Source organism: Zootermopsis nevadensis, unplaced genomic scaffold (assembly GCF_977971745.1).
Source record: "Zootermopsis nevadensis isolate Lab colony 2312 unplaced genomic scaffold, Znev_1.0 Znev_ptg000008l, whole genome shotgun sequence".
Classification (NCBI taxonomy): domain Eukaryota; kingdom Metazoa; phylum Arthropoda; class Insecta; order Blattodea; family Termopsidae; genus Zootermopsis; species Zootermopsis nevadensis.
In genome coordinates, this window is record NW_028259140.1 from 10,500,663 (window position 1) to 10,519,593 (window position 18,931).

The 18,931-nt window shown below is 36.9% G+C and overlaps 1 protein-coding gene across 3 annotated transcripts; it reads right to left on the reverse strand.

The window, feature by feature from the left end:
* Positions 1–254: 254 nt before the first annotated feature.
* LOC110832899 (uncharacterized) lies at positions 255–14,842 on the reverse strand. Of its 3 annotated transcripts, none has more exons than XM_022070348.2 (9): positions 14,822–14,842; positions 11,254–11,845; positions 7,810–8,403; positions 7,055–7,237; positions 4,709–5,935; positions 3,601–3,752; positions 3,222–3,499; positions 1,897–2,057; positions 255–1,264 (listed from the first exon to the last, which is right to left on the reverse strand). In XM_022070348.2, the coding sequence occupies exons 2-9, from the start codon at positions 11,812–11,814 to the stop codon at positions 989–991; spliced, it is 3,432 nt and encodes a 1,143-aa protein (XP_021926040.2). In that variant the 5' UTR covers positions 11,815–11,845; positions 14,822–14,842; the 3' UTR covers positions 255–988. The 3 variants fall into 3 exon arrangements, with proteins under 3 accessions (XP_021926040.2, XP_021926039.2, XP_021926041.2); XM_022070347.2 differs by lacking the exon at positions 14,822–14,842 and adding an exon at positions 13,465–13,615; XM_022070349.2 differs by lacking the exon at positions 14,822–14,842 and adding an exon at positions 13,356–13,372.
* Positions 14,843–18,931: the final 4,089 nt, after the last annotated feature.

Here is an 18,931-nt window from a genome sequence, read left to right on the forward strand (position 1 = left end):
AATGGTTGCAGTTACACTGCAAAAATCAGTGCATCGTTATTGAGAATAAATATTCGTTCACTGACAAATCAATGAGTGATGTGTAAAGTATTCTGGTTATTTTACCAACAATGGTGTAAAAATTATGACTAAACAATTGAAACACAAAAGAGCGAGAGTCAGAAATCTGAGTGCAAGTATTGTTAATGACTGAGTGAGAAGATAAATTAATACATTATATCTGTACAGCACAGAAGCATATAATTACACTGAGGTAAAAATGCTTACATTTTTTATTTCAGCATATTAAGTGAAGGTGAGTGGCCAGTTACATGCCCAGCCATGTCCACTCCCAGCGTCTAATGTGTACAAGGTTAGGTAAGTCATGGTTGCATTTTAAATATAAAAATAAACATTCCCAATATTTTTTCCAGTAATTGAACTCCAGCCATCCACTGTGCGGACAGTCACTTTAGTGACTAACTTTTAACTAACTCCAAATATACCATCTTCTTTTAACAGCTGCCCCAAAAGTTCTCCACTCTTAAGGAGACTAAATGTTGTAAGATTTGAGGTTTTCACAGCGGTGAGTATGAAGATTTCTGTCTTCTGGGTTGTTGCGCTGTGTAGTCTGTCATCAGAGCGATGAATATCGTCCTGATAACGGAGGCAGTATGACCTCTGAAACGTTGATTAACATCGACCAGACTACACAGTGCAACAACCCAGAAGACAGAAATCTTCAGACTAAATGTTCATTGCTGTTATCACACATACCCATAATGGTTTGAATGGTTACATACTTCCTAATTGAACTGAATTCCTAAATTCTTATACTTATTGACCAGTGAAATTAATGCATCAAAAGGACATGTGTAAGTTTACATTATGCTTTTATATAATTATGGCATTTTTGAAACTAGGGCAGCATGTGGATTAGACACTTATTCCCACATCATCTATCAATTGGAGCAGGAGTAGTCGCATCTTTTAAAGCCTGAGTTCATATCTATTTCCTGCCATATCCTTGAGAGAAGCCTGGCTTACTCTCAGTGTCAACATTTACCAGATCCTGTTGTTGTTGCTGCTTAAGGATTTCATTTAGTTCATCCCTAACTAGCTCATCCACTGGGCGGTCCAGAATGCTCTCAATCCAGGCAACATCTATGCCACCAAGCACAGTTGGACTGTTAGGGACATTGCAGCCAATATCCCAACTGTACAAACCACTCAGTACATGATGTCCGTCTCCCCGATCACAGGCGATTGGTCCACCGACATCAACCTGATCAAGAAAAGATCTTTGATATAAAAGTAAATATTCAATGATGAATCTCACATACATTCAGATGAGATAATGAATTACATACAGGCAGATGGATTGACACATTTACTAGTGGGACAGATTAGTTTTAAGTCACTTATTAGATAGCTGTGTATTAAAGAAATATGTTATGGAACCTGATCATCACTGTCATCAGAAAAACCTATCACTGCATGCTAACTGAGCCAGTTCCATTCTCAACAATTACTTCCCTTATATCCACTTCAGAATGACCCCCTTAACATTGTTTTTGTGTCCCACCATGTGTGCTAAATTAGTAAGTTTTGGAATATGAAGTTCTCTGACAGTGGTATGTTATAAAATGTAAAAGTTTTATTTTGTCCATTGTCTAAATTATAAAATTATGATCTTCTGAAAGCTCGATTTTGTTTTCACATCAGGTAAAAGGGATTTTTCAGGTAGTTGCTTTTCAAAAGTTTCTCTCTAAAAATTCTGCATGCATATTTTTCGTTGGAGCTATATGTGCAGTCAATTATGACCTTGATTTAAAACCACCCTACCATAAAGGACACTAAGGCAAGGATATGAATCATAAAGTTTAATATTAGGTACATCAACAAAATGTGCTTCACCTTGCACAAATCTTGTGAAGGTGCAGTTGGTACAGCACACTGAAAGCTTTGATTCAGAATGAAGTATTGCCCCAGGTGAGTCTTTCGCAGAGTGTCCTCACAGGCTGAGTGAGGGATCAGCCTGACAGGTACTTGGTGGAGAATGCTTCCAGGAATGTTTGCTGTAATTACATAATATTTTGTTAGTATAGGAGCAATATAATGTTTCTCAGCCGAAAATACAAACTTATACTACTGTTGCCACTTTGTCTACACAGCATCCCAGGCCCATACCCAGGTCAGTTCAGTGGAATACGTGTTTCATAAAGTGACAATGAGGCAGGGTTTTCTTTGTATTCTTCAGTCTTCCTTTGTCAGTATCATTCCACTGCTGCTCCATATTCATTTATGTATCATCTGGACTATGGACACTGACCCCACTAGCAATCGAAGTTCTATTGAGACAGCCTCTCTCCATCAAAACATTAACAGTACTGGCATGGATTTTAATTTTGCATCACCAATAATAACAACGTGATAACTTTGAAAATTATATGATGGAAGTGATAAAAGTGTAATTTAATTAAAGGTCCTGACATTTTTTTTGGCAACAAAGCTTCAATAATGTGGACAATTTATTGGGGTTATCTTGGTGTAAAATGAGGTTATATTACTATAAACTGTAAAATACATTTTTTAGAAGAAATCTGTATTAATAGCAGCATCCAAATAATCATTGCAGCTAGTCACATGAAAGTTTCTATAAATCACGTGAATACGCTTTTTGAATGTAATTTTACACATTAAAAATTACAATAAACATGGTGACAGCATGAATCTTTGAGGTTATGTTTATGTCCATGACTTTCAGGCAATGATATATGAAATTAATGTTCACAGATAGAATTTGCAGGTCAACCCATAAGTGGCAATATGATCTCAGATATCTGACAGACAGACAAATGAACAAAAAACATGGAAGGTGTTCTTTGCTTAATATACAAAAGAACATCAAAATGGCAAGGTAATTTTCCTCCTGTGCCTAAGAATTGCATCCTAAAGGTGAACAGGGGTATATACAGAGCCACAACCATCCTGAATACAGTGATGATGAGACATAGTTGCAAGCTTCCAGAATTCATATCCTGGTCATTCAGTCTGTAGCCAGTCACTTTACTGACCAAGTTATCATGGTTCACACATTGAATAAAAGTGATTTTGGTCTAGAAGTAATGCATCCAAACTGACCTATAAAGCTAAAAAATCCTTTTAATTTTCAAGTCAGATGCATGACTGCTCAGCTAAATCTGCCTCGTATTTTTTCATGCCTAGGTCTCACCGCACACCTTGCAAAGCCTTCTTTCCCCAGCCAGTAGCAGTACATGCGCCTTGGAACTGAGACACATCCTGGCCTCTAGGTGGCAGGCAGATCTTGTCAATATGTTCATCAAATCTTAGCTGTTTGTCCAGAATGAGCACAGCCAAGTCATTAAACAGGGAGCTTGCATCAAAATCTGGATGTCGGGCAATGGCAGCCACTTGAATCACATGGACAGGCTTCGGTTGATCACTTGAAAGTATCCTCCATCTCCCAACTTCGAGAAGTATGTCACTTGATTCCACACTGTAAAACAGAAGGACAATGGTCACATTGGAAAACAACATATCTGGTTATTACACAGTGTTCTTAAATTGTGAATGTTATTCATTCCATGGCATACTCACTTGTGGAGACAATGTGCAGCTGTGATGGCAGCGTTGTCTGAGATAACTGCAGCACTGCACAGTGCACTTTGATTTGAATTTAACAACACCAGTGCTTGCCATGGGAACTCACCAAATCCTGCATCTGCTTCACTCAAGCCTTGCCTTGATACCTAAAGCATCACAGATCCACATCAAACACAAGGGTTCTGAAATCCTAATAATTTTACACCCTTTTCCCACCATGTTCAGGTTTATGGAATTTAGAAGCTGTCTCAGAAATTGTATGACTTCCCCCCATAAATATAGGAATAGAATATGGATGTATGAAAATTATCATAAAGAAAACACTTAATTACATGTACAGTATTAACACTTTCAGGCCATCTGCCAAGAAATCTCATACTGGGACAATAAATGACTTGAGTTTGACAAACTTAAAATAGAAAATTTGTTATTAGACCTGGAGATCTATGTTGTGGTCACTAAACACTTCAAAGTTGGTCCTTGGTCAAACTCAGGAGAGAATCAAGAAAGTAATTTCTCCATCCAATGCCAGAGAGTTCAACAATTTAAGAATTAAAATTCAGGGTTATTACACGAGAACTTTCAAAATTTTATTGTGAGCAAACTAAATGAGATACAGAAACCAACATCACAGTTTTGGAAGGAGAAACTCAAAATTACTTTTTTTGTCCTATGAACATATAAAGTTCTTGAAGTCACCACAAGAAGAACTTCAGATATGATAGGTCAAATTAGCAAGTCAAGTTGTGAAGCCATGATAGTTATGTCTGCCATATCTGTGCAATGCAATGGCTGAGAAAAAACTTCTTCAGTTACTCTTTCCAAAAATGTAATATTGGTTTTTGTATATCATATAGTTAATTCATAATAAACTTTTGTAAATGTTAATTTTGTAATAATCCTGGAAATACTGATATGAAATTGAACCTGAGGAATGTCATGTGCTTAAATAAATATATCTCATACTGAAGTCCATCTGACTTATAGATAATTATTTTCTAGTACAATTTTAAAATTCAAATAACATAGTATGCATCTGATGTGGCATCTCATATGTAAAGACAAATTAATCTCAGACTGTTAAGGTTGTTAATGTGCTTACCTGTCTCCTGATCCCGCACTCTCCGACTGATTGGGGATATCCTGTCGATGGTCTTGAGGGTTGGCCTGATTGAGGCTGAGGCACAGGGAAATGTGACTGAAAGAATGGCTTAGGAGATCCAGGATGGTGGAGTTGTGATTGAGGCAGTGTTGGATGTGGTTGAGAGAATGACAACTCTGTCTGAGATTGTACTGATTTAACAGGTTTTGTGTATGTAGGAGGTTGTGCACTAGGTACTAGCTCTGATACCTGTACAGTTGGTTGAGGGGATAATTCATTACTTGGGTTTGATTGTGGATAAGGTTGAGGGGATGATGGGTTTAGCTGCGGGAATGGTCGAGGAGAAGATGGAACTGGTTGTGGGTATGGTTGAGGAGATGAAGGAAAGTGCTGTGCAACTGGCTGAGGAGACGATGGGGTTAGCTGTGGGAATGGTCGAGGAGATGAAGGAAAGTGCTGTGCAACTGGCTGAGGAGATGATGGGGTTAGGTGTGGGAATGGTCGAGGAGAAGATGGAACTGGTTGTGGGTATGGTTGAGGAGATGAAGGAAAGTGCTGTGCAACTGGCTGAGGAGACGATGGGGTTAGCTGTGGGAATGGTTGAGGAGAAGAAGGAACTGGTTGTGGGTATGGTTGAGGAGATGAAGGAAAGTGCTGTGCAACTGGCTGAGGAGACGATGGGGTTAGCTGTGGGAATGGTCGAGGAGATGAAGGAAAGTGCTGTGCAACTGGCTGAGGAGACGATGGGGTTAGGTGTGGGAATGGTCGAGGAGAAGATGGAACTGGTTGTGGGTATGGTTGAGGAGATGAAGGAAAGTGCTGTGCAACTGGCTGAGGAGACGATGGGGTTAGCTGTGGGAATGGTCGAGGAGATGAAGGAAAGTTCTGTGCAACTGGCTGAGGAGACGATGGGGTTAGCTGTGGGAATGGTCGAGGAGAAGATGGAACTGGTTGTGGGTATGGTTGAGGAGATGAAGGAAAGTGTTGTGCAACTGGCTGGGGAGACGATGGAGACGGCTGTGGGAACGGTTGAGCTGGAACTGGTTGTGGGATTGGTTGAATAACTGGTTTTGGCTGAGAATAACCATTAGTAGGTTTCTTGACAGGTTTCTGTGAGATTGGAGTGGTTCCAGGAATGAATGTTCCACCTGGATGCTGATCAGGGAATCCAGGCTGATCATGTGAACAGCAGATGCCTGATGCCCCACTGAAAAGTATTCTGCAGCTCTGAAATTCAATGTATTGCTGTCTTATTATTTAAACAGTAAAGAAAATATGTTACAATGGCAAGTTATATTTTAATATCGGGTAAATATACTGGGTGAGCACAAAATAACACTACACTTTCAAAATGACATAGGAAAAATTTGGTGAACATCACATCTATACCAGCTGATAGTAAAGCTCTCAGAATTTTGTTCACACCTCACTAAGACTCGATACATGCTCTGCAAGTCACACAGCATACTCCTCCTTTTTCATAACTAGTAGCACCTAGCAGAGGTGTGCAACAACAATTGCTCAGGTCATTTGAAATAAAACTTAGTTTTCATATCAACTGGTATGGGTGTAAAGTTCTAAGTAGACCCCATTTATTTTCTGTATCATTTTGAAAGTATAAAATTCTTTCATGTTCATCCTGTATAGTATGTAACAGTGGATTCTTCAGAGTGAGTTTGTTATACTAGGATTGGATTCATCCAGGAAACTCTTGCTATGAATAAACTACACATTTTCATGTTTAGTATGTTTTGAAGGAAAAGAGGTACAAGAAGTTGTGTGTACAGAACTAATTCTTTGGCTGTAATAGACAAGTGAATATGATCAGTATTTTTTTAAGTTACCATTTTTGTTATGTGTTGCACATATAAGGTGCATAAAACAAACACATGTTGTAAAGGCATATTTCATCTCCAAATCATTGAATTTTGAACAAATTTGGTATTGGAGGAGGTTGTGGGTATAGAATTTAATTTTGGAACATACTGACCCAAAATAATAATTATTTCACATGAAGCTTAAATAGAACTTAACCAATTTACTTATAAATGATTCAGTGAATAAAATATTTATGTATGACCTTAAAATATACAACCTGTACTGAAATCTTTTCTTCCTATATATATTTAACAAAAGAGAAAATAAAAATAACTGATGTCTCTGATGCAGTGTAATACCGTTAATTTTGTCTGCAAACAATAAATAAGCATCAAGTCCTATGACAGCAACAAAACACATGGAAAATGTGTGTGCACCAAATGGAGTACAGCTAAAATTTTTGCTGGTGTCAGATTGATGGAGTGACTCAGTAACGTGCATTCTGTCTTGCACCCATCTCTGGCTCACCTTTGCTGGCTGAATCTTGTATTGGCTACCACACTGGTATGGCTCCAGGCAAGAGGATCCTACACCACACTCTTCAGGCTCATTGCCATCATTATTCTTCATCATGCCACCTGGCCAGGGATCCTTGTAGTTGGGATCTCGACAACATTTACCAATGGCACCAGTGTCAGGATCAGCACATTCCTGCAGATGTTACAAGTCTTATTGGAACAAGAGAGTAAATCATGCAGTGCAAAAAGTATATGATTGCCAAGCTAAGTCATTTTGAAGATATCCGTCTTCTGGGTTATTGCGCTGTGTAGTCATTTTATTGTTGTTAAATTACAGGAAAGTGTGAAAGACTAAATGAGTTAAGTAACTGACTGCCTATACTACCTTTGAGCTAATGGACCAAAGATTTGGCACTGACAATACCAAAAACCACCACTGGACCTTACATTTGGCCATTTCAATTCAGTTCACATCCACAAAACCTATTACGTAAAAACTCAATTCAAAAATAATAATAATATTCTCTCATCTCATTTTTAGTTTTCTATGTAGCACTTTTACAACAGAAATTTTTCCACCAAACCTTTGTATACATTTCTTGTGTCTTCCCCTCTAAGATACTTATCAAGCTCAACGCCTTGTCCATTACTGGACCACAACAACAATACTAGGCAAGCTATAATTTTAGGGCAGTATATGACAATATATGTTCATGGAGACCCCACTGTTGAATGTTCAACATACACAGCATGACAATCACTCACCGACAGAGGCACTCTGTTCTCATACTGGTCTCTGGTAAGTATGACAGGTTGATCTGCCATGACCCCTTCTGCAGTACAGTATGATTCTGGAACACACTTTAATGCAGCTGCACAGCCAGGATGTGGAGTAGTGTTGAGAGGTCCTGTGTATGGACTCTGATTGGTTGCGGGAGTCACGGGATGCCTATCAGTGTCATAAATTGATCCTCCGATTGGCACTCCATTAGAGCCAGGAATTGGTTGTCCAAAGTTGTTGCCTGGAGCATATGTTGCTGATGGGATGCTGGCACTGGGATGCTGGACTCCACTGGCTGGGAAGGATGGTCTTGGAAAATACGGAACATAAGAAAGTCCATCTCCTGGTTTGATGTTTCCAGCAGAGGGAGGCTGGTTTGAACTTGGAGTGATATGGATTAATCCTGACTGAGATGGGGAGGGGGTGACATGTACTATGCCTGGTTGAGAAGGGGAAAGAGAAGCAGGCAGATTTCCACCACAGTTACCACCTGAACCATAACTACCACAAACAGAGGGTTCATTAGGTCCAGCAGGGAGGCGACAGCATACCTGTGAGGTAGCATCACAGTATTGTACCTGCAAGACACAATTTCAACCCATGTAATATCCAGCAAGACCATGAAATACATTAATTTTAGCAGATGAATGTTCATCACACAAGCCAAACACTGGACCATATCATCAGCTAATTCAATCCAACTTATATGATCATAACAAAATAGTTTTTCATGGCCAAATAATACTGTAGTTACTCATGTACATGTATGCACCCTTAAAGTTTCATTGGAAAATTAAAAGAAAACTACTCGTGCTTAACATGCTTTGAAATAAGAAATCCACAGTAAAGAATTAAAAAAAAATTAAGTAGTATGAGATGTCTGAATATTAGGCAGCCAGGTTAGCATCACTGTTGCAGGTGGTATTATTCATCTCTATGCAGCAACATAAAAAAGTACAGTATGTTGATGCCCCATACAGGCATTTATGGTACGGTGCTCATGCATTCGAGTAATTATAATAATTAATTACAAAGTATAAGTTCTTCCTTCTGCAGATGACAGTTATTTAGTTGATCAATATATTCTTTGTTGTGGAAATCAAAATTTCATAACTGTCTTTTGTACCCTGAGAATTTTACCTATGGCATTCTGATATCATATCCTCCTGCATTTAATCATCCTAACAATATTAGATGTGATTTCCTCATGGGGCCATGTAGTTTTTATATTATTCTGTTACTTTCCTTTCATTTTCACTTCTGTAATTTGTTCTCAATTTCAAAATAACAACAATTTGAATATGAATGTTCCATATTTGTCCAGTGCAGAAGCTAACATTTTTGGAGTTATTATCACTGACTAATCTCATCATGTGTCAAAGACCCTTCTCCTGACAGCGTGAAAACAAGGCCTAAAGCAACATTCCATATTAGGATGTGGTGGAAAAGACGGAAGAAATGAAAAGAGTAGGAGTGCAACTGGTCCTGATTCAAGGCCAGCAAGTTTATGTGTGCAGGATGTAGCATCATAGTCTGTCCTGTCTGCTTTATATCATTATAAAGCAGCAAAGTTTGTATCCTACATGTTCATGCTATTTATGGGCAAATTTCATGCAGCTTTTAGCCTCCCAGATCTGTATTTCCCCAAAGGTTGTCCTTGAGGAACCTTTAACCAATTTCAAACATAGTCATTCTTAATCTAACGCTAGAACCTCAAAATATGTCATGACTGTGCCCTTCCACATCCTTATCTACTCACCATTCATGGCCATATTTCCATATAATTCAGTGTTATATGCAACCTATGTAATGTAGTTGAAAGAGTAATGATAAATAACTGAAGAGCCTATGAAACAAGAACACAATGTCCATTGCAAAGCTGAAAGTACTGAATAAAATGATTTGATAAATGTGTGTGATAAGGAGGAGTGTGGCCTGCAGGGGCTGAGGAAAGCCCTTAATGATAGCTGGTGCCATAAATCTGGCCAAATATATAACTTTTTTTTTTCTGTTACCTAACAGTGAGAGACTCATATACAAAAGTCACTGCAGATTTCTTAGACAAGAAATAAAAATGAAATTTTTCTTAAACTTCTGAAAGGGAACTAACCACTTGTGAAGGTGATGAGCCTTCCAAGTCTCAAAAAGGGAGATATAGTAACCAGCTGCCCAAAGAAGACTCAACATGTTAAGCTAGTTGTTATACCTTGAAAAATCCACAAGTACTGTTACTGAAACATGCCACCATTAAAATAACTGGTTTTTCCACTGAAAGATTAACAGCACTGAATCATTGTGGTCACAAAGCATGTCCAGGGCTTTATAAGTATGTGGTGGAGGGGAAGGAGGCAGACAGAGAAGAGGGATAAACAGAGAATGATATCATCACTAACATGAGTCCAGTCAGGTTCACAGTGGGTAAGTTATAGCGAAAGTGAATGTATACTCTGCTTACAAATAAACTGTGTACTAGCCACTCTGAGCTATAAGGCTGTCAGAAATGACAAAAAGTAAAACTTCATTATTTCATGGTTCATTTAATGAAGGTGTGAACGAAAGAGTGACAATAAATTGGAAAGGACTAGAAGGAAAATGGTTATGGCCTATTTTAAGGTAGTATCCCAGAATATGTATGCAGGGACCATACAAAACTGAGATACCATCAAGACAGCTATTCCCTAACTAGGCTTGAAATAGGATATTCCCAAATGTGAATAAGATATATTAATGCTGTGCCAAAACTACTTAGTTCCGAAATGTTGTGACCAACTATGCATTACAAATTAACTCCACAGTATTATGCAACCTAAATGTTCATCCCTGTGTCAAAAATGCCTTCCAATGGACTTTAGCTTGAACTTCTTCATTCAATCCATCCTACTTCATAATTAATCACTGATAGACACTTTACCCTTAATTAATCCTTTGAAGCCAAAGGTCCTGTAAATAACATATAAGAATTCAGTCCATACCTCAAAGAAAACACCCATCTCCATTACAAAGATCAACTAGTTAATACTGTTTAAGGAAATAAATCAACATTTACACTTAGAATCATATGAAATCCATGAGTACAAAATGCAGAGTTACTGATCCATTAAGCTTTAAAGGGTCAAATTTAAAAAAAATTATAAAATTTCTAAAAAGAAAAAACACACACAAGACTCAGAGAAAAAGCTTCCAGTTCCTTAAATTTCTAATAAAGAAAAGAATAAGTGACTGTCCAATAACCATTATTCACTTCATTTGCAGCATTTTAATATTAATATTTCTAAAGGTCCAAGTTCTAACTTTTTTGCAGTAGATTTCTCTAAACAAGAAATAAAAACTAATGTTACAGCACACTGTATACTTATTTTTCTTCATGGCAGAACTGTTCTGTCTGTAACAGAAATGTGGAGCTAATGTAAATTTACATGTAAACGTACCTCTGATCGCACTTCGAAGGTCCCCTGTCCATCCTCTGAGACTGTTCCATTGATGCACAGGTATTTTGGAGAGCAAACATATCCAGCCCCGCTGCAGGCCACTGCCTGTTTTGAAGGTGTAATAGGTGGATTCAAACCACTCAGAAAGGGATTGCCCTGGATATTGATGGGTGCTGACCCAGTTCCACACCCGTCAGCTGCTTCACCACAACCACCCGGCCGTGCTGGCGGCTGCTGAGCAGGTGAGGGTGCACTCACACCACTGAAAGGAGAATTGGAGTTCTGCCACCAATATGAGCCCGCTCCCTGGGAAATTGATTCTGGCTGACTATAAGAACCAAGGCTGTTGTCTGGAACAGGTGTGCTGCTTATTGGGTTGATGAACCCAGGTTGATATTGCTGTCCATCAAGGTTCAAGCTAGCAATATCTGGTGGCAGAGTCGTTGTAGTTGTACTATGATGTTTCTTAGCCTTATGTGGCAAAGGACCATACCCCTGACCAAGAGATGGAGGAATAAAGGCTGATGTAATCAGGACAACTGCTATGTAAAGTGCAGACATTTTAACTTCTGTTGAATGTTCTTAGAAGTATCTGTGGAATAAAATAATAAATAATGTATATACCTGCATTTTCATTTTACCAATAAATCCATCGATCTATCCATGTCTCTAGAAAGAGAATGGCAAGATTCAATGTCACAAATAACAAAGTCCTTCACTTAACCTGAGCAAGTCCACAAGTTCAGAACCCATCTTCATTAGATCCACTTTAATGTTATCCCCTATCTCCTGCCTTTCAAGTGGCTGCTTTCCAAGATGTTACCCTATCAAAATTATGAAGGAATTTCTTTATTTCTTTCAATGAAAATACCCTACATAACTTCCTTGATATCAGTAAAATAGCCATTTTTGGAAAACTTCACGGTGGAGAATAAAGAAAAAATGAAAATTTATAGCATGAACATATAAGACAGTATACCTCATATCATTGTTCACAATCTAGTCATGTGACCAGTAAAGCTAATAATGTGAGGTTACTTTTCTTTTGGCCAATATCCCTCACAACGGATAAAATAATAGTTTAAAAATATTTCTACCATGAAATTACCTTCTACTATAATAAATCTTCCATTTGTAAACTTCTGAGTATTCTTTTTTCCTGGTACCAATCATGATAAAAGTTAATTCTGACAAGGAAAAATATAAACTAATGTTATTTATTTAATTAGGTTGTAGATCATGAAAGAATTCAACATTCTCTTTCTGTAAGACCTAGACTTGAAAATAAAATCAATGTGCTAATGTATAATAATAAATATTAAACTTTGTTTGTGATATCTCTGTACAATTCCAGAAGTACTATACCAAAACTGAATTAACATAAAACTCATTACCAACTTACAATTTGAATTATATTTAATATTAAATAATATTTTATTAAAATATGCTTAAATATGTTTATTGTCACGGCAAAATAGTTCCATCTTTTGGAGACTAAAATTATGTACACAAAATTTACACATGAATACACACATAAAAGTTTAAATAAAAGGTAAATGTTTTAAACTGACCCTATTAGAAAGCACAAGCATAACCTATTAAATTTATGAAACAATCAATCCACAAACACTAAAGTGAACTAACTGCATAACTATAGGAAATCTGCCAGTTATAAACAAAATGTGTTCCAAAAATTTGTTCAGAATTTAATTTCCAATATAAATAAAAGACGTAAATTAAAGAATTACAAGCAGAATTAAAAATTATTATCTTCTAGATTATGGCACTGTGTAGTCTAGCCTTGTATCTTTCTTTTCATATCTGAAAATAAAATTATTAAGACAAGTAATATCTTTGTTTATATGTAGGGGCCTGTAGATCCTTATAACTTAAGGACTTTCTGTATATCTATTAACATCCAATAGAACAAAGTTAAGCAATCAAAAAACCATTAAAATTAAACTAACCACAACTGATTAACAAACTAATAAACCTACTAACAAACTAAGCAACAAAGCAACTAATTTTATAGTACAGTATATTCCATAACATTTGATAGTTACACAGTTGATTAACACACATCCACAACTCGATTCACTTACTGAAATTTATAACTTTAAAATCACTTCATAAGAACTACATGATTCCTGCAGTACTCTCAGTCATGTAGAGAATAAAATATTAATGATTAAAAATATAGTTGATATCTACCTTGTAGGCCCACACACTTCCCCACTGTATTTCAGTTTTTATTAAACATACAAACAGACACACACACAGAGCTGTTTAATGCAACACTTATATGGACATTGTGTAACCTTCTCCACATCATGAGTTGTGTTTATATAGGTTCAGGTAAGCATTAATAGGGAAGGCGTGGTCTGTTGCCTAGCAACACACACACACATACATTTCTGAGAATGCCAGATGACAGCATCTTGCTGCCTACATGCTTTCAAGGCCAGAAGCAGCACTTTGCAGTCTATTCATGGGTTTTTCAGCTCCAACTATTTAAAATGTCCCAGTACCAGAAATATCTCTTTTCTAATTGATTAATGGTTCAAATATATTATTACCTACATAATGATGATGCAGTTCTTTAAGGTTCATCATAATTCAGTTCCCAATGGGGGCAGGAGATTTTGTCTTCAGAACTACATTCAAACTGACTGTAGGGTTTACCCAACCTCAATGCTCTTTCCCTGGAAGTCTAGTGACCAGAGCATGAATGTGAACATTCACCTCAGTCTACGGCTGAGGTCTGGAGTTTTATTCCCACACCTTTATGGCATGGTGCTTAGGAACAGCAGCTACCATTATTGCACAGGTTTTACTTGAGCAGTTAACATATATTCAGTTATCTGAGAGATTTCATGCTTTCACAAAAGTGAACTAGACTTTTACACAAAATTTAATAAAAATTGGCATCATCATCAACATATTAAAGTTGTAACATGCAAATTCTTTGCACTGCATACAAAATTCCAAACAAAACTACAATGCAAAAATAATAATCTACGAAAATACTGAATACCTCAAACAGTTACTAAAAAGATACCTTAAATGAAAAGAATATTGACATGTTGTCAGACGAGAACATGTAACTTCCATGTCAGAAGTGATATGTCTTCAACTATTACTGAATTATTTTAAGATAAGTAACTAAAGAAATCTTTTTGCTTGCCATTTCGAAACTATATTTCCTCATAATCAGATTCTCAAAGTGGAAAATATGAAAATGTCAGTCTTGTTGTGTACTCTGGTAGAAGTGACGTTTCAGACGTACTTGCTGCTGGAGACAGCAAACATATCTGAAATCAGTCTATACTCAAGCAGTAACTTGGGAATATATGGAGGGATTTTCATTAAAAATGGTATGGATAATATTCCAACGGAGGCTGCTCCAAAACCATCATTTCTAGAGTACAGTCGGGAACACCAATGTGATGAAAGCTCAAATTCGTTAGGTGTGACCATGATGATGCCATTAGCCATGATCCTGTGCACATAAGCAGTGATATCACATTGTCGCCACAGCAAACTTTCACTGCACTCTTTTTTGCATTACCTTGCCACTGTAGCATTTCTTCCGTTCGCTGCCCTGATGACGCCATTGTCTGTAGTAACGTAATCTCAGCAATCTCCGTCTGTACATATACAATAATGCGAGTGAATGGACGGGTTTTCATGATTTTTATTTTCGATATTTTGTCACTGCTGTCTACTCTGAGACGATGTACCGCTTGCGGGACCTGTGATTGCCGGACTGTAACCAGTGGCCGCAGATCGTTGCTTGAACCTGCCTTTTGGTGCATGCATACGCCTCCCATTCCCTTGTTCTACCTTTTACCAGCCTCTTCTGGATGCACTCCAAGCACTGCCGTTTGGGTTTTTCTAAATTAAGTTTCATACTTGACGATTGGCGTGGGTTAACCCGTATAGTACTGCCGGTGTAGGCCTTCGGGTGCTGATTCCATTATTGTTTTTTCATTCTCGGTTTTAAGAATAAATTTATTATTTTTCAATGATTTTCCACGTCGTTTTTGTGCAGTATTTTGTGATATTTCTAACCCCAATTCATCATAAACCTACTACAGACCAAGCAGCGGTACTATGTCTTATTCCGACAGATGACACGTCAACGGACTGACAAATACGTGAGTTGTGAACAACATAACGCCAATACCCACGACACTTACGAATGCGTCATAATGCGATCATATATTGATAGGGACCAACGGCAATCTCTTCTGAATAAAGCAATAAACATTTAGTTTCCACGATTTGGGTAATTTCTGGCTAGCTGAGCAACTTATCTACTCAAAAAAGGACTCTGTTCGATGGCGTTATTTTCTACAACAGCATTAAACCCTTCTGTAAAATATGTACTACCTGATTTTCAGTCTATTTCCAAATTCAATTGGCCAAGTACTGTTTACGGAAGAAGGGCTGAAATGGAAATAATGCAACTGGGCATAAAAGAAATAATTACAGTAACAGCATAAAATGGAAAGAATGGAAAAAGGTTAAACATCGAAACACTAAGTAAAAGATAGAAATTACTACAGAAGACATATGAAAGTAAATTAATACGAATGACTCTACAAATGTATTGAGAAGGAAGGAAACAAAAGGACTCAAAAATGGGAGAGTATACACCCACACAATCTATGGAAAATTACAAACCCCAAGAGAATCAAAATTCTGAGACACAGAAATTTTATCTATGTTATTCCTTGTTTAACACTGGCTGGCTATTTTTTATCAATTCTTTTGTAGACCAGACAGGCAACTCAGTGCATTTCACCCTCATGAGTGTGGCTACTATACAACAATGTTCATGTTTTTCCTCAGTTTTCCCAGACTGACACATCAAAATATCAATGACTGCTCCCCAAAATTATGACAGCAATTAAAGACACCCCTGTCCCCAAGTCCAGGTGATGAAAGTAAATGCAGAGGTGGAGGTCATTTCAGTTTGGTTATTCCAACTGTAAGAGTGCATTTTATTTATATATATAAACAGAGGAAGAAAAACTTGTGTTGGATCTTTCAAGATAAAAAAAACTTGTGTCCTCATGCAAGTCGTAATTTAGACAACAGAATATCTTGATATTCTTGAAGCAAACTTTTAATTATATGTGTACAAGGACATGGGTGCCCACCCATATAGGATTGTGTGACATATGACTCATCACCATCTTTTGTTCTGATGTGACTAAAAGGCTGTGCCTCAAGTATTACATAAATGACCAGGCTAACAGGTTAACAGTGTAGTATATGGGATTTCCACATTACTTTGACCTACATTTAGTAGGATGTAACTTAGTTTGCTGACATAATGTTTCAAAACCAATAAATGTTTAAATTTAAAGAACTTTCTAATAACACCAAATTCAAACAGCACCAATTATAATTGGTGCTGTTTGATTATTAGATATACAAGACGAGTAATCCAAAGAAAAAAGGTATATATCGCCATACAAATATATATACATATGTAACACACACAAGATTCTAATAGGAAGTCCACAATTGCTGACCCATGACTATACTCTATGATTCGAATAGTGACCTTGTGAAATTCTTAAACAATGGAGATGGTCTTGGCTTTTCACTTACTGGTCACAAAAAGATTCACCATGCATCCGGGATGAGCACAGTTTCTTTCATTTTACAAGCAACATCACGTTTTTAGTAGATATAGTAAGAAGCAGCACATAATGAGCGTAATGGAAGTTTGTATTAGATAATCAATAATTATTCTACATGACCTCTTAGTACAGTATTGCTTATTATAGAAGATATTTGTGACATCATGGTTTTTCCAGATAAGTGATTTTGTAACGTGTGACTAGATGGACAACCAAAAGGCTACACGTGAAGCGAGGTCAAGTTTAGGGCCATACTGAGAATAACAACAGGCAAAGATAAAATCTAATGAATAGGAGTATTAAGAAAGTAAAGTATAATAAAGAAGCTAATAAGGATCCATTGTATTACGGATTTGAATTTAAATTATTATTAAACTGCAAGAATAGATGTTTATTTCATGGAACATTTCTTAAACTGTTATCAAGAATCTTTAAATGAAGTTCATTAGCTCCATAATTTGTACTCTTCTCTAAATTTTATTAGGATGATCACATCAAAGATGATGAGCTAGGTTGGAAATGTAGCATGCATGGGGGAAATAAGAAATATGAAGGGAATGGACAATATGGAAGACCAAGGCATAGACAGAAGGATAATATTAAAGTTGATCTTAAGGTTGACTAGTTGAGTGACTATCAGCTCCTGAAAGACTCTGCTCCATGTAGTTAATTAGTAAGGAACTACTCAATTTTTCTGTTTCCAGTAGAACCCACTAATCCCTTTGCTACATTTATGAAAATATAGTACACTAAGAGTAGCAAATTAAAATAAGACAACCAAAATAATGTTCCATGAAATTAAATTTTAATAAATAAAGAGCACCGAGCAATTTATATATGCTTGCACCTTTATTTATACATATCGGAATATTCCTATGTATAGCACAGATGTGAATCGGGAGTGATAATTACTATACTGTGACATTCACAGGTCTTGGGACAAGGCCAGCTAGATTCAATTTTGTGAAAATGGTTATGAACTTACATATGCCATACAAGGGGCAGATTTTTGACATTGTAATTAAGTATCAATTTCTCAAGAAGACTGTATACTATGGAGTTAGCTCGTTAAAAAAGTACATTCTATCCCTCCTCGCATGTCATGTTGTTTGGATAGCCTTGACTTTTAAGATCCTACCAGCACTAGGACGTATTTGTATAAAAGCAGAAAACTGAGTGGGTTAAAACAGGATTAGTGCAACTTACGCATATCTGGGAAATATACATCTTGAATTTCAGATGAGTTAAAAGCAATTAGGAAATAGCCTATGTAAGAATGTCATGCACACAACAAAGTAGTTTTATATACTGAACAGGTAATCATTTTACATGGTAAATCCATAAATTGATTACCTACCAGCAACAGCCATCATCAGGCTCACTTGAAATACATTAATTACAATGAGAAGCAGTTTTTGCATATACTACACTGTAACCAATACTTCAAAGAATGTTTTATTACTTTTGGTCATTACTGGGAACTGTAGGTCAAACATGATGATGCAAAATATTTATACCCATTAAAATTATTTATCGTTAAGAATTTTGCTAGCCCAGGACAGGGACTGGTGGAGGGTTCAGTTAATTCTGTGACAAACCTTCGGGTTCCCTAAGCCAGCTAGTTAGTTAGTGACTGGCTCCAAGTTACAAGTGATATTACAGCATTCTTCATCATTAATTCTTAGTTTACCCATGATATTCTGGGACAGCACCTTGAAAGAGACCATGACCAATTCTTTACCCCTTCACTATCTGTGTTTACTGTGGCCTATTTTAAGGCACAATTCTCACATCTACCAAGCAGGACAAAGAAAATCCACATAAAACTTATGATCGATATGGCAGAGATTAAAATGGGTTTCCTCTTGAATGTAGTTACACTGCAGATAAACCTGACTTACAAGAGCGAGATTTCATATAGCAACAGATGCATGGACTAAAATTCAACATTCATGTAAACCTTGTATGTTTGTAAAGGTAAAACTGAGAACACTATCACATTAGTGTCAACGGGGGAAGACAGG

Excerpts from the sequence above, each read along its gene's own strand:
- LOC110832899 (XM_022070348.2), bottom strand. The coding sequence starts at position 11,814 with ATGTCTGCACTTTACATAGCAGTTGTCCTGATTACATCAGCCTTTATT. Across the intron at positions 7,238-7,809 it reads AGAACAGAGTGCCTCTGTCG|GAATGTGCTGATCCTGACAC; the intron begins GTGAGTGATTGT and ends TAACATCTGCAG. Across the intron at positions 5,936-7,054 it reads ACAAGATTCAGCCAGCAAAG|AGCTGCAGAATACTTTTCAG; the intron begins GTGAGCCAGAGA and ends ATTGAATTTCAG.